Genomic DNA, 26,890 nt, shown 5'->3' with positions numbered 1-26,890 from the left:
ATTTCCTTCCTTTTTAAAGCTGAATAATATTGCTTTGTATGTATAGACCATATTTTGCTTATCCATACATTCATTGACGGACACTTGTGTTGCTTCTATATTTTAGCTGTTGGGAATAATGCTACTCTGAACATGGGTGTGCAAATGTCTCTTCAGGATCTCACTGTCAATTATTTTGTGTATACCCTCAGACGTGGAATTGCTGGATCGTATGGGAGTTCTATTTTCAATTCTTTGAAAACCATCATACTGTTTTCCATAGCTGCTGTACCATTTTACATTCCACCAACAGTGCACAAGAGTTCCAATTTCTCTACATCTTCACCAACACTTGTTATTTTTCTGTTTTGTTTCATTTTTTTGCTATTTTGGACAGTAGCCATCCTAAAGGGTATGAGGTGATATCTCACTGTAGTTTTGACTTGCATTTCCCTAATGGTCAGTGACATTAAGCATCCTTTTATGTGTTTGTTGACCATTTGTGTATCTCCTTTGGGGAAATGTCTATTCAAGTCTTTTGCCCCCCCCTTTTTTTGTTTTTTTGCTGAGGAAGATTTGCCTGAGCTAATATCCATTACCAATCCTCCCTTTTTTTGCTTGAAGAAGATTAGCCCTGAGCTAACATCTGTGCCCATCTTCCTCTACTGTTTTGTATGTAGGACACCTCCACAGCATGGCTGATGAGTGGAGTAGGTCCGAGCCCAGGATCTGAACCTGTGAACCTGGGCCCCAAAAGCAGAGCATGTGGAACTTTAACATTCGGTCACAGGGCTGGGCCCTTGACCATTTTTTAATCAACTTTTTGTTGTTGAATTTTAGGAGTTCTGTCTATATTCTGGATATTAATCCTTTATCAGATACATGATTTGTAAATATTTCCCATTCTGTGGGTTGTCTTTTAACTCTGTTGATATTGTTTAGTGATACATAAAAATTTTTAATTTATGTTTTCTTGTCTATTTTTTATTTTGTTGTCTGTGCTTTAGCATCATATCCAAGAAATCATTGCTAAATCCAACGTCAAAACTTTTTCCCTATGTTTTCTTCTAAGAGTTTTATAGTTTTGGGTCTTACATTTAGGTCTTTGATCCATTTTGAGTTAATTTTTATATATGTCGGTAGGTAAGGGTCCAACTTCATTCTTCTGCAGGTAGATATACATCCAGTTGATTCTTATGCATGCTTAGATTTGAGAAGCCCTGGTCTTAAGCACCATGCTCATTTGCATGGTCAAAGCTGGGTTTCTGGTACGTCTTTGTGCCATCTTGAAGGAAGGGAGAAGAGAAAATAAATCCTGGGCAGTCACTTCCTTTTAAAGGCTGCGAGGTAGGAGGTTGAACTCTTCACTTTTGTTCACAATCCATTGGTGAGAACTTAGAAACCTAGCCACTCTAGCTACAAGGAAGTCTGGGAAAAGTAGTTCTGGCTGGCTGGCTGGCTGTGTACCTATCTACAATGCCTTATTACAATGCTTTATAAGACAGAGGGAATGTGCCTTAGTGGACATCTAGTAGCCACTGCCACTCTCATCATGTGCTAGGTACAGTGCTATGTGGGAGGAGACGATACTCTTCAACAAGGCAGCCCATGCACTCAAAAGGCCGGTCTAATAAGGTGTTCCCTCCTGGTGTGATAATTAAATAATAGGGTCTGAGTGTGGTTAGTTCCCTCAGTCTAGAGTGTATTAGATATGCAAGTCTCTCATCTTTAAAAAATGCTATTAATGTCTACGGACATTCACATCCTAATAAGGCCATCAATGACATTGCTCTAGAGCAGAGATTGGCAAACTCTGGCCTGTGGACCCAAATCAGGCCCACTGCCTGTTCTTACAAGTAAAGTTTTATTGGAACACAGTCATGCCCATTCATCTTCATAATAGTCTATGGCTACTCTCGCACGTCAACAGTAGAGGTGAGTAGTTTCGAGAGTTTGTGTGGCTCACAAGGATGATGATATTTACTACTCAGCCCTTCATGGAAAAGTTTGCCAAGCCCTGCTCTAGGGGGACGTTCACAAACCATTCTTGGTAGTGGGTGATTGGTAAAAGTCTTTCAGGTGGTCTTGGCGGATCCAAGGAAATGCCCAAAGTTAGGCTCACCCATCACCAAGGGAGAAGAAAGAAGTAAAGAAAGGAAATTGTTTATTCTAGGGACTGAATGGTCATTTAAACTTTCCTCTGTGGCCAATAGAGAGTAGGCTCCTTGAGGACCAAGAGCTTGCCTTTGTATTAGTAGTGAGCCAAAATTCCTAAGATTTTTGCCTATAATGTGCTGAGTTTTTTTTACCTACACTGACATCAGTAAGAGTTGATCAGCACGTGTGAGCCCATAACAGAGACCTGCAGGTATTAAGAGATGTTGAGTTCATCCAAATGATGCTCTTCCTGGGAGACGGTCAGCTGCTTATTCCCTATAACCACATGAAAGAGCCTCCAGCCGAGTCTGGCTACTTGATAGCTGCCTCTAAATGATGGAACAGATTTTGACAGAGGGACCCCCCGCCCGCGCTCTTGAGTTTTGACAGTTTAGATGATAATTGGAGGAGATAAGAATATATAAGAACTACTGGCCAAGCTGAAGCCATAATTGTGCTACTGCTTTCCCCCAAACAAAACAACATAGTCACTGTGTACCTTTTGACTAGGGACTCAAGGTAACCTCCATTCTAGACTCAGCTTTTTTATTTAAGAGCTGTTTGACATTTCACAAGTCATTAAGCTTCCGTGGGGCTTAATTTCCTCCCCCTTGGAACATGAGGATAATATACCTGCTTTTCCTGCCTTAGAGGGTTGTTGTGAGAGTAAAGTGAGATAAGGTATGTGAAAGAGTTTAGTAAACTAATTCAGGTAGCTGTTGCTGCTAATATCCTAAAACACAGTGGCTTACAATAACAACCATTTATTTAGCTTATGATTTTGTGGGTTAGCTGGACCATGTGGTCTGGACCAGCTTAGTTGATCATTGCTGGGCTCACTCAGGTATCCATGGTGAACTGGCAGGTAGACTAGTGGGTGGATGATTTGGGATGGCCTCAGTCAGGTGTCTGGTCATTGTCAAGCTCTAGGCCTGGGTAACAGGAGTGACTAGGACCTTTGGATCTCACCATCCAGGAGGCCAGCTTGGGCTTCTTCACACGGCAGCCTCAGGGTTCCCAAAGACAAGCTCCACTGTGCACATGCTTTTCAAGTCTCTGCTCGTGTCACGTGTCCTGACAATCCCATTGGCTGAGCCCAGAATCGTGTGGGAAGGCATTCAAAGTTCCATGGTAAGGGAACATGGGTGGATGGATACAGGGGAGGAGAAGAATTTGAGGCCACTTTTGCAATCTACCAGGCCATTGCCAATTGGGGTGGAAGCAGCAGATGCTCTAGGACTCAGTGCCCAACATCATTGGTGGGAGCTGCAGTGTCTGTGCCCAGTGGCAGGGGCATTGGAGTCCTTGCTGGAACCATCCCGCACTGTGCTTTGAGTGTTAGTCTCAGCGGAGTGGCCTTCCAAGCTTGACTCTCTGGCCTTCCCAAAGAGCCTGTGAGGCATCTGATATCCTTTAACGAATTCCTTTTCTGTTTAGACTAGCTAGAGTGGTTTCTACTGTTTCTAACCAAGGATCCTGACGCTGATAGTTTTCTAAGGCTGGAGCTCTGTGGCTTTAAATATTCCATGCTGAAGAAGGTACAATTTTCGTTTGGTTTTATTTTTTGAAAGTAAAATCTTCAGTTCACCTACTCCTCTGTATATATTCACATAATTCAGTTAGGTTGAATATGCAAGCTCCGGACTCCTCAAATATTAAAGCAGATGGCTTAAGAAAACAAGAAAAGCAAACTCCATTCTCCCACTTAGAAAAGCAAACGTTTAACTTTTGTGTGAAAAATCTAAGCTCTCTAGCTCCACTCAGCGTCCTGTTGAACTTACGTGGCACCACATCAATTTGTAAGAGAATGAAAATGAAACTTGCTCACTGTAATTTCACTGGACAACCTCAATCTTCAGCCAGTTTTAGATAGACAGGCCAATTTAAACATTTTTTCAAACGAAACACAGTATGGAATTGCGGTCAATAGCAGGGCTGTGTGGTTCATAAACCTGGATGTGAATCCTCCCACAGCTGTCTGCCAGCTTTGAGACTTAGGTCCTATTACTCAGCTTTTCTGAGCCTCCTCTGTAAGATGAGAATAAAAAAAGTGCTCACCTCATAGTATTACTGTGAGGATTTAACAAAATCTAAGACCTGACTTAATGTGACATTAGAGAATGACCCATGGGAGTAATTCATTATACTTAAATGATAAAATTTAAAAGCAAGATGTTACATATAGTACTTTTGCATGACTTCAACAGTCATAAAAATAGTCATTGTCATTTTTCTTTCATTGTGATGCTAGTCATAACATCATTTCCAGAAGTGGTACATTTAGAAGTATAGAAGTCTTCCTCTTAATCTCTCTCCCTCTTTTTTTATTGTGGTAGAAAAACGTATAACAAATTTGCCATCTTAACCATTTTGAATTGTACAGTTCAGTAGTGTTAGGCATGTTCACATTGCTGTGCGATGTATCTATAGAACTTTTTCATCTTGCAAAACTGAATCTCTAGCCCCATTAAACACTAATTCCTCCTCCTTCCAGCCCTTGACAACCACATTTCTAATTTCTGCTTTTATGACTTTGAGTACTTTAGATACTTCATATGAGTGGAATGATACAGTATTTGTCCTTTTGTGGCTGGCTTATTTCACTTAGCATTACGTCCTTGAGGTTACTCCATCTTATAGCACGTGACAGGATTTCCTTCTTTTTCAAGACTGCATAATTTTCCATTGTATGTACATAGCACATTTTCTTTATCCATTCATCTGTCAATAGACATTTGGGTTGCTTCCATCTCTTAGCTATTGTGAATAATGCTGCAATGGACAGGTGTGTAAATACCTCTTTAATATCCTGGTTTGAATTCTTTTGGATACATACCTAGAAGTGGGATTGCTGGATCATATGGTAATTCTATTGTTAAATTTTTGAGGAACTCTGTACTGTTTTCCATAATGGCTGTACCATTTTATGTCTCCACCAACAGTGTACACGGGTTGCAATTTCTCTGTATCCTTCTCAACTCTTATTTTCTGTTCTTTGATAGTGGCCATTCTAGTGGGTGTGAGGTGATATCTCATTGTAGTTTTGATTTGCATTTCCCTTATAATGAGTGATGTTGAACATCTTTTCATATGCTTATTGGCCATTTGTATATCTTTTTTGGAGAATTGGCTGTTCAAGTCCTTTGTCCATTTTTTAATTGGGTTATTTGTTTTTTATTGTTGTTGAGCAGTAGAAGTTCCTTACATATTCTGGATATAACCTCTTATCAAATATATGATTTGCACATATTTTATCCCATCCCGTAGGTTGCCTTTTCACTCTATTGATTGTTTCCCTTGATGGACAGAAGTTTCTAAGTTCTATACAGTCCCATTTGTCTGTTTTTGCTTTTGTTGCTTGTCCCTTTGGCGTCATATCCAAGAAATCACTGCCAAATCCAGTGTCCTGAAGCTTTTCCCCAATGTTTTCTTCTAGGAGTTTTATAATGTTAGGTCTTATGGTTAGATTTAATCCATTTTCAGTTAATTTTTCTATATGGTGTAAGGGTCCATCTTCATCTTTTGCATGTGGAAATCCAATTTCCCTAACAGACATTTGTTGAAAAGACTGTCATTTCCCCATTGTGTAACCTTGGCACCCTAGTCAAAAATCATTTGGCCATATATGGAAAGGTTTATTTCTGGGCTCTCTGTTTTGTTCCATTGGTCTCTATACCTGTCTTTATGCCAGTCCCACATGGTCTTGATTACTGTTGCTTTGCAGTACCTTTTGAAACCAGGAAGTGTAAGCCCTCCAAATTTGCTCTTCTTTTTTCAAGATCACTTTGGTTATTCAGGTCCCTTGAGATTTATTTTTAGGATTCTTTTTTTCTAGTTCTGCAAAGAATGCCATTGGTATTTTGATAGGGATTGCACTGTATCTGTAGATCACTTTGGATAACATGGACATTTTAACAATATTAAGTCTCCTGGTCCATGAACACAGGATGCCTTTCCATTTATTTATATCGTCTTTGATTCTTTTAGCAATGTTTTGTAGTATTCAGTGTACAAGCCTTTCATCTCCTTGGTTAAGTTTATGCCTAAGTATTTTATTCTTTTTGGTGTTACAGTGAGATTGTTTCTGTAATTTCCTTTTCAGATTAGTCATTCTTAGTATATAGAATCACAATTGACTTTTGTGTGCTGATTTTGCATTCTGCAACTTTATTGAAATAATTCCTTACCAGTTTTTTTGTGTGTGGAATCTTTAGAGTTTTCTACAAATAAGAGCATGTCATCTGCAAGCAGAGAGAATTTTACTTCTTCCTTTCCAATTTGGGTGCCTTTTATTTCTTTTTTGGTATCAGAGTAACAGTGGCCTCATAGTCATAGAATGAGTATGGAAATGTTCCCTCATCTTCAATTCCTTGGAAGAGTTTAAGAAGGATTGACATTAATCCTGTTTGGTAGAATTCTCCAGTGAAGCCATCTGCTCCTGGGCTTTTTTTTTGTTGGGAGGTTTTTGATTACTGCTTCAATCTCCTTATTAGTTATAGGTCTGTTCAGATATTTTTTACTTCTTATGATTCAGTGTTGGTAGGTGGTTTCTAGGAAGGTATCCATTTCATCTAGGTAATTTAATTTGTTGGCATACAATTGTTCATAATAGTCTATTATAATCCTTTTTATTTCCATGACATCAGTTGTAATGTCCCTTCTTTCATTTCTAATTTTAGTTATTTGAGTCTCTTCTTTTTCTTAGTTAGTCCAGCTAAGGGTTTGTCAATTTTATTGATCTTTTCAAAAAACCAACTCTTGGTTTTGTTAATTTTTTTCTTTTGTTTTCTATTCTCTATTTTGTTTATCTCTGCTCTAACCTTTATTATTTCCTTCTTTCTACTGACTTTTGGTATTGTTTGTTCTTCTTTTTCTAGTTTCTTGGTATGTAAAATTAGGTTGCTGATTTGAGATTTTTCTTCTGTTTAATGCAAGCATTTGCCACTATAAACTTTCTTCTTAGTACTGCTTCACTATCTCCCATATGTTTTGGCATGTTGTTTTTTCATTTTATCTCTAGATATTTTCTAAATTCCCTTGTGATTTCTTCTTCGACTCATTGGTTGTTTGAGAGCGAATTATTTATTTCCACATTTTAGTGGATTTTCCTGCTTTCTGTTACCAATTTCTAGTTTCATTCCATGCAGTCAAAGAAGATATTTCGTATGATTTCAATCTTCTTAAGTTTGTTAAGACTTGTTTTGTGGCTTAGCATGTGGCCTGTCTTGGAGAATGTTCCATGTGCACTTGAGAATGTGTAGTCTGCTGTTCGGGGGTGGTCTTCTGTATATGTCTGTTAGGTCCAATTGGTCCAACTATGTTGTTCAAGTCCTCTGTTTCCTTATTGATCTTCTGTCTGATTGTTCTATTCATAATCGAAAGGGAAGTATTAAAGTCTCCTACTACTATTGTGTTGCTGCTATTTCACCCTTCAGTTCTGTCAATGATTTATATATTTGGGAGCCTTAATGTCTCTTTACATATGATAAGATTTGGGGTTGGCCCAGTGGCATAGTGGTTAAGTTTATGTGCTCCACTTTGGCAGCCCCAGCTTTGCAGGTTCAGACCTACACACCGCTTATCAAGCCATGCTGTGACAGTGTCCCATACACAAAATAGAGGAAGATTGGCACAGATTTTAGCTCAGGGACAATCTTCCTCATTGAAAAAAAAAAAAAAAAGATAAGATTTGCAATTCTCATAGGGATTATATTTCACAATAGTGGAATGTAAATGTTGCCATGGGGAGATTGTATGCTCAAATGGCTGAAGCTCTTCCATGGAAACAAGGGCTTGGGCCACTCTTTTGCTTAGAAGACCTTCCATATCTTCCATACATCCCACCATGGACCAATGTGGCTTCTGCCTACTTCTCCAATCCCATCCCCTGATGCTTCACTGCTCATTACTATGTTCATGCTACACTGACCTTACCTGTTATGTTTCTTAAACATCCTTTTCTGCCTCAGAATACATGCACATGCACATACATACACATACTATATCATGTGCGGTTTAGAATATGTGAAATCTTTTCAGAGAAGACTTCTACAACCATCATTGATGTTTGGTGGCTTTCTGTCATGTAAAATGACTTTACATATTTTAAAATGTTTTTTGTTATGAAGATATATAAGATACATAAAATATATTTTATATAAGTCTGTTAGCTTGACTGATGTTTTAATATATTTGGACATACAGCATGTGGGCCTTCATTGTGCTCTTGTCCTGGGCCTCACAAATATTTGAGATGGGCCTAGGGAGAAGTTATATGAATAGAACTATCTATTATAGCAAAACATAGAAAGCATCTAATTTTTTTCCCTTTGGGACATTTAAGTTCTATTACAATGATGGAACAGTATTCAGCTATACAATAAGATTGTTTGAAGCGTATAAAACATGGAGAAATGCTTATGATGAAGATAAGAATACAATGTGGAAAGTAAATTAAGGATATATCTATGTGAAAAGTGCATCTAAAAAGAAGGAAGTGAAATAGTTCTCAGGATCCTAGAATTAAGAAATTTTCTATACTTATTTCCAAAATATTTATAATGCTACATTTAACTCTATGACTTGAATAAAAAGCAAGAGTACAACTCATTAAGTAACCTGTTTCCCCACCAATGTCGCAGCTGCCTATGGAGAAATGCTCTAAGTCGACAGGCTGCTCAGCCTCACTTGCCTTCCTGTCCACCAGGGTTCCCTTCTCTGCTCTCGTGAATTGGCATAATGGGGAGACAGCACAGAGCACAGTACAGATTAAGATCAAATATCTGCTAGACAAGAAATATTTTAAAGAATAAATCTACAAAAATGGAGACTTTAGCACTCCAGTGGGATAAATTTGGAGGATTTTGGAGAGTAAGTTTTCACAACCTTGTCTGGCACCCAGCTTCTTGAGGCAAAGGACTTGAATTCATTCAGTTCTCCTGCCACTGAGAAGAAAAGACAAGGAACAAGTGAGATCCAGCACAGGTAAATCACAGGGCCGTGTGGGAGCCTAAGAGTCCCAAAGGATGAGTAGATACTAGGCAGGAGATGAAAAGATGGCAATGGGGATCAGGTGATGGAGGGGAGACAATGAGCGCAAAGGCAGAGCCTCAAAAGATCGCTGTTGTCTCTGAAAGTCTGCATGAAGTCCTGGGTGGCAGAACTTTTGAAAAGTCACCCTGACAAATCTCTGCAGAGGATTGGAGGAGAGTAAAAGCGGAAATGGGGAGATCAGCTGGAAGACTACTGAAATGTTTAAAGAGAGAAAAAATGAGAGCCTGACTCAAGGCAGGAGTGGTGGAGATAGACAGGAGATGAATTTGAAAGGTATGAGGAGAGGGGCCAGTCTGGTGGCACAGTGGTTAAGGTCACACATTCCGCTTCTCAGTGGCCCCGGGTCTGCTCGTTCGGATCCCAGGTGTGGACATGGCACCACTTGGCAAAAGCCATGCTGTGGTAGGTGTCCCATATATAAAGTAGAGGAAGATGGTCATGGATGTTAGCTCAGGGCCAGTCTTCCTCAGCAAAAAGAGGAGGATTGGCAGTAGTTAGCTCAGGGCTAATCTTCCTCAAAAAAAAAAAAAAAGGAGAATCAACCAATCAGGAGAAGGGTGACGGTCAGGATGATGGCTGAGCATCTGAGTGCATCAGTAGGACCAATGTTGCCAGATAAGTCTACAGAAACCAACAATGACTTGGTGTTAGTTTACATTTTAGATTGAAAACTGTCTGCCTCTCTCTCAGGTTACAATCCCACGGGGATCCTCCATGTTTATATTTACATTTCATGTTTACATAGGCTGAGCTCTATGGTTACATAATCAGAGAAAGAAATCCCACAATCAATTCCAGACCTCTTCAGACACGACCTTTTGTAAATAGCTAGAGCTAGGTTTGCAGTCAAATCCAGAGGTATTTATGAATAAATACTGACCCCCAGTGTCTAGGTGCAGGAATAGAGATTAAATAAAGATTAAAAAATAAAATACCGACTCCTGAGAGAGAACCTGGAATTCCAGCTATAAATAACGTCCCCTGCAATCCAATTCAGAATCCTGGAGTGCTTCAGAAATAAAAATACTGACCAGCTAACCTATGGTTACTGGTTGCCTGGAGAACAGTAACGAATGTTCTATAGAACAAGTGTCAGAATGGATTCAGTGGCCTCAATCATGGGTGCATAACTATGTGATGGCCTTTGTCCCCTCTGCTCCAAAGTCCAGGTTAAACTACTCCAAAGAGTCTTCTCACTAAAAGGGTGAATTTCATGCAATTAATTTGACTAATACAAACTCTAGCTCTGTCTGATTCCCCGTCCAGGTCAACATTACATCAAATGAAGTTTCCTCTCAAGTGGTGGGCAGATGTTCTTTTTTCTTTTTCTTTTTCTGCTAAAGATTTTCCCTGAGCTAACATCTGTGCCAATCTTCCTCTATTTTGTATGTGGGTTGCCGCCACAGCATGCCCACCGATGAGTGGTGTAGGTCCCTACCCAGGAACCGAAACTGGGCTGCCAAAGTGGAGCATGCCATACTTAACAACCAGGCCAAAGGGCTGGCCCCTGGAAATTCCCTTTTCAATAGCTGTGTGTCAGGGGTGAATTCATGAGAAATTCTTCAGGCAACTCTCTGCAGCAAAAAAAATTCCTTTAGCTGGAGTAGCGTCATTGTGAGAAACTGACCATTTAACATCTTGGCCCACAATTGCTGCAGCTGCTATCAGATAGCATCTATTTTCTACAGACAGCTGGCTATTTGGAGACATGCTTATGTCACATTCTGGGTTACGGTGAAGTTTTTAAAAACTTGGCTTTGCAGAGAATTAACAGGTTGAGCATGAAGCTGTCTTGAAAAGGTAGAGCTTCCTTCATGAAAATAGGATCTTTTTCATCAACCTTATTGTTTTTGCTGAGAAAGTCACCCTGAGCTAACATTCATGCCAATCTTCCCTATTTTTTAGTATGTAGGCCACCAGCAAAGCATGGCTGCTAACAGAGCAGTGTAGATCTGTGCCCGGGAACTCAACCCAAGCTGCTGAAGCAGAGCACCCTGAACTTAACCACTACGCCACTGGGCCTGGCCCCATTCACCTTGTTTTTAAAGTGAGAATAGACTTCAGGCTTCAGTAGCCAACCACAACATAAAATGCAAATCTTTAATAATAGAATCCATTTGACTTCTGTTTGGGGCAATAAGAAGAAGTCATTACGGGCCATGGACCCTTAGCAGTCTTAGAAGGGATGCAAGGAGGAGCAGTAGAAACCCTGACTGCTTTGGAATCACATGGATTCAAGCCGGGCTATAACACTGAACTCAGTGACACAAGTGACACTTGTGAGGTGGCTGCTGCAGGGAGGTAAAATTCAAGGCAACAGAAGCCCAGAGATTTAAGTTTAGGAGCCAAATGGTGGCATGAAGGGATACCACTGTAGGGCACTAAGGAGATAGAAGGTTTTGCAGCAGGAGAAAGACATTCCGTTACTATTTGTTCAACTACAAGGCGATGGCAATCATAATCCTGTTTCTGATTTGTTGTATCAGCAGACAAGCTAATTGTTGGTCTGATGCATAACTGTAGCCCCAAACATAATAGAGATAAAATGAATGCATAATTTGTTTCTTGACAATACAGAATTAAGAAGTTTTTCCCTTACCTAACAAGGACTGAGATTTCAAGAACAAAAACATAGAAACCAGGCACGCTTATCCAGTCATTGCATATGGTGAAACACGTTCTAGTGACTTTACTTAAAACAAGGTTGTTTTAGTTGTTTGTCAGTTTTGTTCTTGTCACTTTATTTTTCCTGGTTTTACTTTGAAAAATTTCAAACCTACAGAGAAGCGGAAAGAATAGTGCAATAGGACATTATAAACCCTTTTCTCAATTCATCAACTGTAACATTTACTATACTTGCTTTTTTTCTGTCTCTAAATATGTAGGAGGAAGTGGAGGATGGAGCACTTCTTAAAAAGAGGTTGACTAACCAGAAAAATTCTTTTTTCCTTTTTTTTAAAGGGCTCCATATTTAAGCTTCTGAAAACTTAAGAAAACAGAAATAGAGAGTTGATGCTAACATACAAAAAAAAATCACTCAAGGGAGGTTAGTGTTGGCTAAACCATTTGAATGCGAGTGGCAGATATCGTGACACTTCACTCTTAAATTCTTCAGCCCCCAAAATGTTCTTTATAACTTTTAATTAAAATATCCAATTAACGTTCAAATGTTGGAGCCCTAACCCCCAGTGTCATCGCATCTGGAGGTGGAGCCTTTGGGAGGTAGATTTATATGAGGTCAGGAGTGTGGCTTCCCCAGATGAGACTATTAGTGCCCTTATAAGAACACCGCTCATCTCTCCATCATGTGAGGATACAGCAAGAAGGCGTCTATCTCAAAACCAGGAAGAGGGTCCTTACCCTGGGCCAAATCTGCCAGCACCCTGATCTTACACTTTCCAGCCTCCAGAACTCCCAGAAATTATTGTTTAAGCCCCCCAGTCCGTGATATTTTATTCCCACAACCTGAGATCAATGTTCTGTTATCTATTACCATCATTCTTTTATTTAATCTTAAATTGTCCCAAATTTAGCACTTCAAGCCAATTTTTGTATCCCATCAGTCTTGGGTATTTTCTTCTTTTCTGACTCAGGCTATTCCAAGCTTATTTTATACTTTATCTGCCCCAAACCTGGAATCAAACATTTCCCCAAACATCCTTGGTTATATGGAATAGTATTTAGAAACCAAGATCAAGGGAACTAGGTGTGCTCATTTTTACTAAGTTGTTGCTTCTAGGCCCTTTGAGAGGACAGAGCTGGGGACAGGGGTGAGGGCGGGGAGAGAGAGAGAGGAAAATACACATACACACGTTCATACAAATATCTCCCGTTCAAAAGCAATAGCACAGAGTTATTAGTCATTGTCCTGCAAAAGTCACACATAACAGACTAATGCCTCTAGACAGGAACCAGGGGTAACACATACTATCTATAAGTCAAGATTTGAATTGGAAGTTTGGCAATGGCTGCCATTTGGTTTCTCTAGAGTATCATACAAATATCTCCAGTTCAAAACCAGTAACAGTGTTCTTCATCTTCCTCCATTTTGTATCTCCCTTTCCCCACAGTGAGTGACCTAATTTAACCACCACCAATAAACTTGCTCATTTTTTAATCCTCCAAAACCATTTCAGAATTATTAAATATCTCAGGAAAATCTTGATCTTTAAAAACTTGAATTTAACATCAGAGTCACCAAAACATCCCATATCATCCTGCAGAGGTCACACATAACAGGCTAACAGGCCTCATTATCAGCAACCAAAAATAATAGACTATATACAAGTCAGGACTCGAATGAGCAACGGCTGCCCAGTGGTTTCTCTAGAGCACCAGAAAGGACAAAATTCAGAACCGATTACTGACAGCTTCCATTTTAACTGACTGGAAACTATTTAAGCTGTTTTCCTTTTCAAAATCTATCCTGTTTGATGTTTGTCATTTGTTTCAAAATAATCCAGTGAGACAGGAGGAAGAGAGAGAGGTAGTAACTGTGACAGTGGCCATAAGTTAATGAGGTGGCAGATGGGTGATGGGACTATGAGAGTTCTCTGTGCTATTTATACACTATGCTTTTGTGCATGTTTAAAGTTTTTTATAATAAAATGATTTCTTAAAATATATTCCCGTCAAATCAGAGTTAAGTGTAAGCTTAAATGGCCAGCCCCAACCTAAATAAAACGCAAATAAGATGTGGCTTTATTATTGGTACACAGCAAGTGATGAGGACACTCTAGCTTATCTTTAAAAATTGTCTAAGGAACTTACAATTTTTTGGCAACTTAAGGTCCCAGTGTCTTAAAGGCTAGACTAGATATCTAGATTATCCTCCAATAAACAAAACTTTACTAATCGTGGAAAAAGAGTGACTTAAATTCTGCAGATAATTTTGCCAAACAACTTTGTCATTAGAGGGAGATTGAATGATAAAATAGTCTTATATTTTGGACATTTCATATTCCCCTTGGGATCGGTGGTTTACATTCTCACAGTCCAATGTGAAAACCCTCAGGCTACAGTGTAACACGGCATCTGCCACAGCCAGATCCGGCGTGAGGCAAGGCATGATTTAACACAATGAATGGTGCTACATAGGTGAGCCAAAAACTTGCAAAATCCAATTAAGCAAAAGACAGAAACAGGAAACACGATTAGGATCTGTGATGTTGAAGCAATTGTGGTGTGTTTCTGAGGGAAGAAGGACTTACAAAAGGCTTTCCAGAAAAGAGGGAAGCTGAACTTGAAAAGAGATTTGTCACTTAGAAAAGCACAAAAATGAATTAAAAATGATCTCTGAATTCTAAAGAATATTATTTGGTTAAGCAATGGGACTACAAAGAATGGCTACAGAAGAGAAACCAGACATTGGTCAGAAACATAAAGCATCCACATTTCATGTCTTTATGCACCAAACATGTGGCCAGTTGTGAGCAAACCACTTTCATCTCTTCTTTTCAGCCATTTTCATCAGCCAGTGCTCTAAGAGTCCTGAATTAAAGATTAAATGGAGGCCAAGTTGTAGCAAGGCTTTTAGAATTAGTTTCCTTCTAATGTCAGTTTTACTATAAAACGGATACAAATAAACTAATCCACCAATGGAAAAATCATTAAAAAATGGTAAATATTTGTAACAGCTATTATAGCTGCAAATTTTTTACATGACTTTATTGCTGAAATATATGTTACTTGCTTTGAAATAAGGCAATAAATAGCCTAAAGAAATGATGACTTACATACCTACAGCATCTAAAGATATACTGTGGAAAATAGTATCATTAAGCAATCAACTCTGTCCATGGCCTACCCCAGCTACATTATGCTACATACTATAATCTTCTGCCCTCAGCTGATGAACAACAAATGTACGTGACAAGCCCCAATATACCATTTCCCCTGCTCATGGGAATAAAATTACACCCACTATACGCTACTTTCCCCCTGACCCCGACCTTCAATTTATTGAGAATTAGGAGTGTCCATGTGTTGGAGGAAGTGCAACTCTTTCAGTGTTACAGGAAGTTACGAGCTAAAGACTACTTCAGAGGCCCTTACTTAGTACTTATCAGTCATATGGAGATGCTTTGGTCATATCATTTTCGACCACAGAATTTTATTTTTAAACCAGTTTTAAGTACCCAAAGATTAAAGTTCAAAAACCAAAAATGAAACAAAAAAGAACAACAGCTATAATTGTCTATATGCTGCTAATTCTAGCAGCCCAAGAGGAATTCCACCAAATGTCAAACGAAGGATATCTCTGGACTAGAGACAAGGCAAAGGGTCTGCTGTCTGCTGTTGGCTGTCTTGGATGAACCCATCTGTGACTTTCCCATTTAATGGGCCTCTGGTCTTAACTATCGAGGTATCCCTTTTCCTAGAGGAAAAGACTAGTAATAAATACTTAAGTATAGTGTATTATCTAATATCCTTTACTATTATCCCAGAAAGTCTTAGTAAATATAAAGGTGAACCACTTATTAGATTAAGTGGTACCTGTCAATGATGACTTGATAATAATTTATTGAGTGACATATACCTTAAAATTTACCTCCACTTGTTACTCTCCCATCTCAGAAACTGATGACACTGACTAAGCCCCACTGGTTACTAATTTGAATTAGTGGCTAATTCAAACAGGGCTAGCAGGAGAGCTAACTCATAAGGCTTATGACATAAACACTCGGGCATCCTAAAGCCTTTATCTGAGCCAACATAAGTTATCTAGTTACCTATACACACTCTACCCCACAGCCTAGCTCTGGAAAAAAAACAGGAAAAAAGAGAGAGAGAGATGAAGAGAGAGAGAGAGAGCAGTATCCTGAACACACTGCATGCTACTCCTTTTGCAGCTTTTCCAAGCCAGCACTTGGGAAAGACTTTATTTTTCAGCTCGTTTCACTTTTCCTTGATCCTCCACTTTCTTAATGGCTGCTTGGATAGCTTCTTGGTCACCTAGGAACTGATGAGGCCCAACAGCACGCAGGTTCTCATCCAGCTCCAGGAGAATGGGGACTCCAGTCGGAAGGGTAATGTTGATAATGTCTTCGTCTGAGATCCCTGTAGATTGAGAGGAAGGAATAAGGCTTTAAAGACAAGCAAGGAGGAAGTTTTGTTCAGTCGTTTAACTGCACATTTACTTAGTCCCATGGTAAGTGCATGTCAGCAGAGATGGTGACAGATTCCAGCTAAAGTTCCTGGAAGCCAAGAACTCCCTAGAAGTTAAAAAAAAAAAGCTAAGACAGAAATTCACATCACACCAAATCTTAGTAAATACCTTTTGGGGCAACCTGTTCCTAGCTGTTTCCTATATAAATTTTAAAGGAATGAAAATTATTCTCTCCATGACCACATTTGTGTTACGTGTTTTCCACAGGAATCAATCTTGAAGACTCTGAAAGTGAACCAGGAGAGTTTTCTGTCTTCTTCCTTTTACATGTTGTCCCCAGGCTGGCTAAAATTAATCACTGAATCTAGTTCAATTGATCAGAATGTGGTCGGTTTCCCAACACTGAGTGTGGAATGCCCTGGGCTGGATCCAGTCGAGGAGGAACACACCCCTTGATGCTTAGGGAGCACAATCAAGGAGAATCAGGAACGGATTATAAGACAGGCCTTGTAAAGAGGCCTCATTCTCCTGGTCCCTTAACACCCCAACTGCTAGGAGAGGAACATATGTGTAATGCACAAGCCTCATTCAATCCTTTTTTAAATAAGGTAAATTACAGGTAGTTCAACTTTGACCAGAAGAGTTGTAGTTGTAGTAAGGGTGGTACTAGCAGTGGTAGTGATAATATTTTTACTATTGTGGACTGCTTTTAACAATAAACAGCTAACATGTACTAAGAATATTCTATACACCAGGTACTCTTCTGAGCACTTTATATGTATTAACTTATTTAATCATCGCTACAATCCTATGAGGACATGAGCTATTACTCTTCCACGTAACAAGTTCTGGCACAGAGAGGGTTAAGCAAACAACTCAAGATCACACAGATAGTATATAGCAGAGCCTGAATTTAAACCCAGGTATCGGTAACTATCGTATGATGTAATGCCTTTCAAGTTTCTCTGAGTTCAAAATGGGCAAAGAGAAGGGAGGAGAAAAGAGATTGAAAGGCAACTGAAACTATTCAGATTATCTACTTTAAAAACACAGCTTTATTACATAGACTTTTAAATTCTAAACATATGCCTCTGTTCTATATTGAAAGTAAGGACCTGGGTGGAGAAAGTTCCAAGGAGAGTGCAAGGGGGTTCATCTTCACTTGGGAGGTGATGATGGCAGAATAAGTTGTTAGCAGTTAGTTATCAATGCACTTTGTCATTTTAATTAACTAATGGTCATAACTATGAGTGCCAGCCAAAAGTCACAGAATTACAGCACTGGATCCCAACCACTGGTGCAGTTCTTTATTAGAATTTCATTTCTAGGCCCAGAAGAGCTACCTAAGAACCCATATGCACAAACTGTACGTTCTCAAGCAGCTATGAAACAATGGAAAGAATCCCAACTTGCAAGTCAGGGTCTCTTCCAAGTACACTGCCCATCTCCTCCTCTGCCAGTCCCCCTCAATATACTAACTAGAGAACTTTATTTAGGCAAGTAACTTCTCTGGGCCTCCAATCCCTCTGTCAAATTAAACACACAAACACACACACACACACACACATTCTTCCTCTATCACCAATACAAAGGGTCTGGGGTAGGAGGAATGCACTTAAAAGAGAACATACATGAAAAAGCATAGCACAATAAGTGTTTCTTCTTCACTACCAGGAATTTTCTTCTAGGTAGAAGATTTAAAGGGCAGGCTACTAAAACACTACTTTGCCCTGCCAAGCCCCCAACCCCACACTGCAACTCTACACAAGATTACCATCCCAAACTAAAGCTGGCAAGAACAGATAAATCCAGACCAGACAGCCAGCTGTTTAGCTGGGAGATGACTGCTTTGAATTCTAAGAGCCCTGTGGCTCCATCAGGTCAGATCTGACAGCTGGATGCACAGCAGCTGCCACACGCATCCCTTGGAGACAGCAGAAGCAGAATTCAACGGCACGTGGTTTAGAGCCAGGTGACCACTGAGGCTGTGGAACCCAGTGCTTCTCACCCCTAATCCAGGGAAGCTTTGAAGGTCCTCTCGGAGGACCCTTCAGGCCTAACTCACTCAACTAACCAGTAACTCAGGGCCTATTATATCCCTCTTGGGAAGGACATTTGTGACCCTGGCCAGGATTTTACTTCCATTGAACTATTTCTTCATTTATAAAATGAGGGAGGATAGTCTCTTCTAGTACCACAGTCCCTTTATTTTATTCTGAATGGTTAAGAAAAGTAGAGGCACTCTAGAGGCATGAGAAAAGTGGGGACACTGACTGTTTACATTCATCTATCATGTAAGGACCATGTTTTATCTGTCCCCAGAGTCTGTAAGCACATTGCTTACTGAATTGGAGAGAAAGATGGATTTTATAGATTTCTCCAATTAATCTAAATTTTCACTGCAAAAATCAACTTGTTAGAAGACAACTATTTAGCAAAAATGACCGTGTTTGACTAACGTTGACCAGGAGAAATAGAAACTATGAGTGTACACATCTATCAGCATCTCAGATTCACTGCTTATAGACTGTGTGCCTTTACAACGTTACCAACTCTTAACCTTTGCAAATGTTTCTGGACCTAAGACTTTATTTTAAAATGGCTAAACATTCCACTTTTATTCAACATTGTACTGGAGGTTCTAGCCAGGGCAACTAGGCCAAAAACAAAAGAAGTAAAAGGGATCCAGATCAGAAAGGAAGAAGAAAAACTATCTCTATTTTCAGATGACACAATCCCACTAAAAACTAGTAGAACTAATAGATGAGTTCAACAAAGTTGCAGGATACAAGATCAATCTACAAAAATCAATTGTACTTCTTTACAGTAGTGATGAGCAAAACAAAAATGAAAATAAGAAAATAATTCCATTTATGATAGCAACAAAAAGAATAATATACTCAAGAATAAATTTAACCAAAGTACAAAACTTATACTCTGAACACTACAAAACATTGTTGAAAGAAATTAAAGAACTAAATATATGGAAAGATATCCCATGATCATGGATTGGAAGATTTAGTATTATTAAGATGTCAATATTGCCCTAATTAACAGAGATTCACCACAATCTCCATCAAAATCTCAGCTGACTTTTTTTGCAGAAATTGACAAACTGGTCTTAAAATTCATACAGAAATTCAAGGCACTCAGAACAGCCAAAATAATCTTGGGAAAAAAAAAGAACAAAGTTGAGAGACTCACATTTCCTGATTTCAAAACTTACTATAAAGCTATAGTAATCAAGATAGTGTGGGGGCCGGCTTGGTGGCACTGTGGTTAAGTTCGTGTGCTCCACTTTGGCGGCTTGGAGTTCACCGGTTCAGATCCCAGGCACAGGCCTATGCACCGCTTATCAAGCCATGTGGTGGCAGACATCCTACATATAAAGTAGAGGAAGATGGGCATGGATGTTAGCTCAGGGCCAATCTTCCTCAGCAAAAAAAAAAAAAAAGGAAGAATGGCAGAAGATGTTAGCTCAAGGCTAATCTTCCTCAAAAAAGAAAAATAAAAGATAGTGTGGTACTTGCATGTAGTATGAGTTACTTATATAAGGATGGCCATATAGATCAATGGAATAGAACAGAGAGTTCAAAATAAACCCTCATGTTTTTGATCAATTGATTTTTAGCAAGTGTGTTAAGATAATCAAATGAAGAAAGAATAAACTTTTCAATAAATGGTGCTAGGACAACTGTATATTCACATGCAAAAGAATGAGGTTAGATCCCTACCTTATACCTTATATAAAAATTAACTCAAAGTGAAGCAAAGACTTAGATTTAAGAGCTAAAACTATGAAACTCTTAGAACACATAGAAGTAAAATCTTCACGACCTTGAATTAGGGAATGGTTTCTTACATATGACACCAAAAACACAAGCAATAAAAGAAAAAACATTGATAAACTAGGCATATAAAAATTTTAAACATTTGTGCTTCAAAGGACACCATCAACAAAGTGCAATGAAACCCACAGAATAGAAGGAAATTTTTGCAACTCATGTGTCTGATAAAGGACGTGTATCTAGAGTATACAGAGAAGTATTATACTTCAATAATAAAAAGACAGATAACTAAATTAAAAAATGGGCAAAAGACCTGAATATTTTTCCAAAAACGATATACAAATGGCCAGTAAGCACATGAAAAGGTGTTCAACATCATTAGTCATCAGGGAAACGCAAATCAAAACCACAATGAGATACCACTTCATACCCACTAGGATGGCTACAATAAAAAAGTCAGATTATAAACAAGTGTTGGTGAGGACAGAGAGAAACTGGAATCCTAATACACTGTAAAATTAAGAGTATAAAATGCTGTGAACTCTTTGGAAAACAGTCTGTCAATTCCTCAAATAGTTAAGCATAGAGTTAACATGTGACCCAACAATTTCATTCCTAGGTATATACGCAGGAGAAAGATGCCCACGCAAAAACTTGTACGTGAATCTCCACAGCAGCATTATTCATAACAACCAAAGAGTGAAATGCCCATTAACTGATGAATGGATAAATTAAATCTGGTATATCCATACAATGGAATATTATTTGGTAATAAAAAGGAATGAAGTGCTGATACATGCTAACCATTGATGAACCTTGAAAACATGTTAAGTGAAAGAAGCCAGTCACAAAGGACTCCCTGTTGTATGATTCCATTTATATGAAATGTCCAGAACAGGCAAATTCATAGTGACATAGATAGATTAGCAGTTGGCCAGGCCTAGAGGTAATGGGGGGACTGGGAAGTGAAAACTAGGTATAGGTTGTCTTTTGAGGGTAATGACAATGTTCTAAAATTGACTGTGGTGATGAAAGGATGGTGAATATACTAAAAGCCACTGAACTGTACATTTTAAATGAGTGAAGTGCATGGTATGTGAATTATACCTCAATAAAGCTATTTTAAAAAGCGGTCAACAGATTCAGAGAAGTTAAATAAAACTGTGCAAGTCACAAGACTGTTAAGGTAGTAAAACTGGACCTGGTTTTTTTTTTTTTCATTCCCAAATCCCAGGACTTCAACTCTGGTCATCTGACTCGTCTATGGCTATTTCCATCACAGCATAAGAAGAGAGGAGAATGCTTGTGTGCATGCACTGCCCCGGGTACTAACTGGACACCAGCACCCAGTGTTCTCATGTTTTCAGGACTAGTAAAGGGCATGCACAGATTTGTCAGACCCCCTTGAAAGAGCTAACATACTGGGATCACGATGGGCAAGGTTTAGGAGTTGTAGTCTGTGACCTCAGAAAAAGAGTGCTAGGTCTTTGGCGAGAGGCTGGCGGCACATGGGACTCACTCGTTTAACCATGGCCTCAGGTCTAACAGGTCCTCTCTTTCACAGCACCAGTCTCAAGTGCATGCCTATGGCTTAGATAACAACCCACTTTTGTGTGGGACCCAACCAAAGAGCCAAATAAACAAAGGCCACAAGAATGACAATATTTCACTGATGAGGGAAGGAGAGCTCAACAAAAATAGAAACATTTCCAATAACTAAATAAAAGTTGACATTCCACTTTAATGACTACTCAAGCCATTCACACACACAGCAGACTAATTACTTACAAATATTTAAAATACTTAGACTGGTTAATAATCAGTCAACAAGACTTAAAGCAATTGAAATTTTAAAATAGCAAACCAGGAAAAACCACAGGGAAGCCATTACTCATTACTCAATTTTGGCATTAGCCACATTCTCTGTCCTAAGAAAGTTAAGCAAACAGAACTCCTAAGGCTAGAATAATGCTTCTGCACTGGATTAACCAAACTGAATCAATACTACATTATGTAATATCATATTACAAACTCATTAACTGGAACATCAGGTGAAAGGTAAAACGAGTGACCAGATATCACATCCCCTGTCTGATAACTGGCTTCGATTTTTTACAGCATCCAAGAATGTTCTGAAGGAAACATCACAGAGTGCCCACTCTGCAACTACCCCTCTCCATCACTCCCCCTCTGCAGCCACTCCTCCATGAGTCCCCAGTCATTGTCTTGAATTCTTGAATCTTCACATAGGAGCATCTAGGAGGCAACTGTAATCAATTTAAATGACGGGGATATTTCCAGCAAGAAATAAGGAAAGTTTGGGGGTAAGTCAAAGGGGTAACTCAGGGCCAATATGGGGAGAAATTCAAACAACTTTATCTTCTGCATGCAGGACTAGCTTCAGAAAGTCAAATCTGTACCTACAAGCCCCATCCCCCAAGTCACTGTAGCAGGAACAGGAACCAGTTATTGAGATCACTGTACATACACTACAGCACTCACACTCCGCCTTCTGTTAGAGGTGGTTGTGCACATGCTTGCCTCTCCCACCAGGATTACAAGCTTTGGAGAACAGGGACCATGTTTTATCTGTCCCTGTATCACTCATGCTCTTAGAACAGTGCCTTACCCACCGCAAGAATTTAGTAAGTGTTTGTTCAACTGAAAGGAACACTATTATGCATTGGCTGCTACGGTCCAGAAATTATTTAGCTATACGATCCACTATTACAACTGTGTGTATTATATGGATCTACTTCTTACACATAAATAAAGGCTATAAGGAATGAAACATTAAAATTAAAAATTAAACATTAAAAATTCTAATGCATAAAGCCCGTACATGAAAGCAATTTGAGGACTTTGCCAGAGACAGTAGTGGCCGAATTTCAGAAAGGGATCAAAATGGAGACACAAGCTCCTTGAAAGTAAGGACTTGGTATGCCCAACTGTAGGCACTACTATATCCTTATACCAAGAACAGTGCCTGATTTAATGAACGCTTGGCACATGGCTGAAATGAATAAATCTGAACTCTCTGGGTTTTCAAATTATATCTAGTCTTTTACTGTTGAAGCCTTGATTAAAGATTGTGATCCTTTTATTACCTTAAAAGAAAAAAAGAAAAGCTTGAATAAAAGGTTGTCTGCATGTAGGGCTAACGAAATAAACAATTCAAATTAAATTTATCTCATATATATTTTCTTTGTTTTTCTCCAAAGTGTTTGCTCCCAAACACTTTTTGAATATCAGGAAATAGCAGAGAAGATGTTCAGGGAGACAGATTTGTTGCAAGACAAGAGGACAATCCCCCAATTCTATAAAGCATATTTTGGGGGATTAGAACAAGAGGAAAATAGCTTCGATCAAACCATTCCACCATGAGTTACCAGCCATGTCCCACTTCCCTTTCCCAGTCAAGTCAGTCACAATTCAAACCCCTCTGCTGGGCGATCTGTGCTGAGTTCTGTCTTCTTCTACTGCCAGAATAAGAGTGACACAAAAGGTTCCGAATTGCATAGATGATCCACCTGTTTTTAATTATAATTCTTTAAGGTTTGAACGCTATATATGAACAAGTTAAAGGCAGGCTGGAGAACAATTAGAAATGAGTTATTTGAATATTCTAACATGTTAATAGAATAACCACCTCTAATTTAGAATAAGGCAGAGAGAACTCATTCTACATTTAAATTTATAGTTAAATGGCCTACAACTTTTAAAAATAAAGCTTTCTATAAGTCAATTACACTTATAATGAGAGAAAGCTTAACCATACCACTAGACAAGTATTTGCCTCACATAAGAGAGGTATGAATTGGGTGCTTCTGAAACTATCACACTAAAATGCCAAAGGTGACTGACTTGTCAGTCCCTGTCCCCACAGCTAATCCCTGCTGACCTTTCCTCTCTGATTCTCTAATTTCATCTCACCACTTCTTTGCCTTGCTACGTGTGCAGCTGCACGCCCTTCTTCAGGGACCGAGTCTGCCTTTCCTGAGCCTCTTGCATGCCGCTCTTATTCCACACTTGAAATTGCCTAGTTCTGTGCTGGAACCCAGACTAAACAATCCACTTCCGCTGGCAAGATGCAGACTACACCTAATGCTTCATTCAGTTCAGTACCTGGCTTCTCCTTCAGTGTGGGCCAGGAGGAAACAAACAGGAAGTGACTATGCCAACCACAGAGAAAGAAACACTCGCCTGTCTGGAACACTGCAGTACAGGATACGTTCAGATGCTGAGCCTGGGTTTCACGGTGGTGCTTTGTGAGAATGTCTGAGCCAGTGAGAGGTGGGCCCTGCTTTCATCTGGACTCGTGAGCACAGCATGGGTAATTGTTTATACTGTTAAAAATCAGTAAAGCAGTCCCTTTAGTAGGGATTTTCTTATTCTATAATTTTTCACACGTCTGGGTCAAGTCCTTCTTCTGAAAGTAATAAGAACTACTATCAAGTTAAAAGTAAAGCAATCCCAAAATTATATACAATTTAAGAGCAGAGACATTATATAAATAAGTAATTTGACAGGGTAGAGGCCTGTCCTAGCCACTGACGCACGGTTCCTGTGCTAAACCTACCTCCGGATCAGAAACACTTCCCTCCCCCTGAACTGCTCTCCTGCGTTGACTCCAGGACGTCCTTGTCGATCTACTTCCAGACTAGGTGGTTGGAGAGGGAAAAAGAACAGATGGAAGACCCAATTAAAAAGAGAATTTAGAATCTGGTGGCAAATGAACAGAAATAGTTCAGGGACAGAAAAACCTTTACTGGAGGCGCTCATAACCTCTGAGTACAGAACTTGAGCAGATTACACATAACGTCTTATGGAAAAGGACTTTGAAAGGTAATTCCCTATGCTGATCATGCTTTAATCGCTAAATTAAGTCAGTACCAATAGCTCCTGGAGTCTCCAGAAAGCATAACGATGCCCCCCAGGTTAGTTTTCAAAGGCATGGGTAGGTGTATGTAGCAAGTGTCACTTAATTCTACTAAGTGACAAGCTAATTCTAGAACTACCTTTTCCTGAATGGCATATAAACGGACTCATACAATGCTTAGTGGGTGGTGTGGTTTTTTTTGGCTTTTTTTTTTTTTGTAATCACAGAAATTTATTTTTTCACAATTCTGGGGACATCGAGGAGTTGGCTTTTTTATGAGCCCTCTCTCCTTGGCATGTAGATCCTCTCACCACCCTGGGTCTTCACACGGTCTTCCCTCTGCATGTGCCTGTGTCCAAATTTGCTCTTCTTATAAGGACACCAGTCCTGTTGGGTTAGGGCCACCTTAATGGTTCATTTTACCTTAATTACCTCTTTAAAGGTCTTATCTCTAAATACAGTCACATTCTGAGGTACTAGGAGTTAGGACTTTCACATAGGAATTTACAGTACTTTGCTTTTTGAGCCCAGTTTCTTTCACTTAGCATAAGGCAGTTGAGATTCATTCGTGATGTTGGGTGTATCAAAAGTTTGCTCCTTTTTACTAGAGCAGTTTCTTTATGCAAAACAGCTTAGCGATCAATAATTGATACATGAAATAGAAAATACGACCTGGATACTAGACTAAACAACAGAGTAAAACACAGTATTGAACTATAGCTTTCCACTGAGTTCGGAGCCTACATCAAGCAAGACAGGTCTGTAAAATGCTTAGAACTGCGCATGATACACAGTATGCACTCAGAAAAGGACCACCTTGTACAGGTATACTAGGGAACGCCATTCCAGACCACAGTTTTAGGGTAACAGCAGTAAAAATTTCAGGCTCAATTAGTAGCATCAAATTACCTTTTTATGGTTTACCTGCCAAGGATGCTAGACTCAGTTTCTTATAATATAGTATTCCAAACAAAGAATAGATCAGGAGAAGGGCTACTTTCCGTAAAAATGTAAAACAAAAAAGCCCAGGTGGTAATTGTGTGTGGAGACTCAGTGAACTGGATTTGGGTGGCGTTCACGACTCCAACTAATTATCATGACGATGGCTAAGTCATGTGAGGTCTGTCTGGGTTCCATTTTCTTTCAACAGCACCTGTCTTTGCCAGAAATGGAAGAAGTGTTGCACGGGATTTGACTGCCCTTAGGGTACAGTGATAGCACCAAACAGAGGAGAAACAAAATAACATCTTAATGTTATATGGTATATGCCATCCAGGGTAGACGAGTAACACTAGTGTACTCTTAGCAGACACAGCTTAAGGCATATCGAGATTTCAGGGTAGACCAATATTCTAATTAGTTATTTGACTGGGTCATCATTCTTCCCACCCTACAGTTACGGTCTTTAAACAATAAAGAAGTCTTTGTATGATACAATGGTATGCTGTCATTGATTCTATCAGTTACCACACTCCTCCCTAGCAGAAGGTAAAGTGCTTTAAGTCTGTCAAGTAGTTTAAGGACGATATAGGGGAAAACTGCCCCAGTTCCATAAAGATTCTGTTTTACAGGAGAGAATTTTATATAAACATATCTAGAAAGCATGACTAGGAATCAGAGGAATCTACAACCACAACCATTTTTACTTTTTGATTTAATCAATGCAAAGAATTTCGGAACTTTTGTCTTTATAGGAAATAGGGAATCCAGTCACACCCATTTCAAGGATTCATTCTTAACACTGGTGAAAGCTAACATCTTTATAGTAAGGTGACCATTTAATTTATCATCCACGTTGGGGCACTTCTGAAAGTGAAAGGAGTTGCTATTAATAATTGCACTGAGATAATAGGTATTAACCAGAAAACGGTGGTGAATGGTCATATAACTTTACAGTAAAAATAAATTGGCAATTAAGATGGCAAA

General features: G+C 39.2%; 1 protein-coding gene across 3 annotated transcripts in view; it reads right to left on the bottom strand.

Moving 5' to 3' along the window:
- Window positions 1-15,284: 15,284 nt before the first annotated feature.
- The window catches only part of BPGM (bisphosphoglycerate mutase), a 28,899-nt gene continuing 17,293 nt past the window's right edge, over window positions 15,285-26,890 (bottom strand). For all 3 annotated transcript variants that reach the window (XM_001500706.7, XM_005609418.4, XM_014739343.3), the window contains exon 3: window positions 15,285-16,248. In XM_001500706.7, coding sequence (XP_001500756.2) covers window positions 16,070-16,248 — 179 coding nt within the window. In that variant the 3' untranslated portion in view covers window positions 15,285-16,069. The remainder of the gene's footprint in view (window positions 16,249-26,890) is intronic.

The sequence above is a fragment of the Equus caballus genome, chromosome 4 (genome assembly GCF_041296265.1).
Source record: "Equus caballus isolate H_3958 breed thoroughbred chromosome 4, TB-T2T, whole genome shotgun sequence".
Lineage (NCBI taxonomy): Eukaryota > Metazoa > Chordata > Mammalia > Perissodactyla > Equidae > Equus > Equus caballus.
Note: the sequence above shows the minus strand (reverse complement) of the source record. Positions and strands in the feature narration are given on the sequence as shown.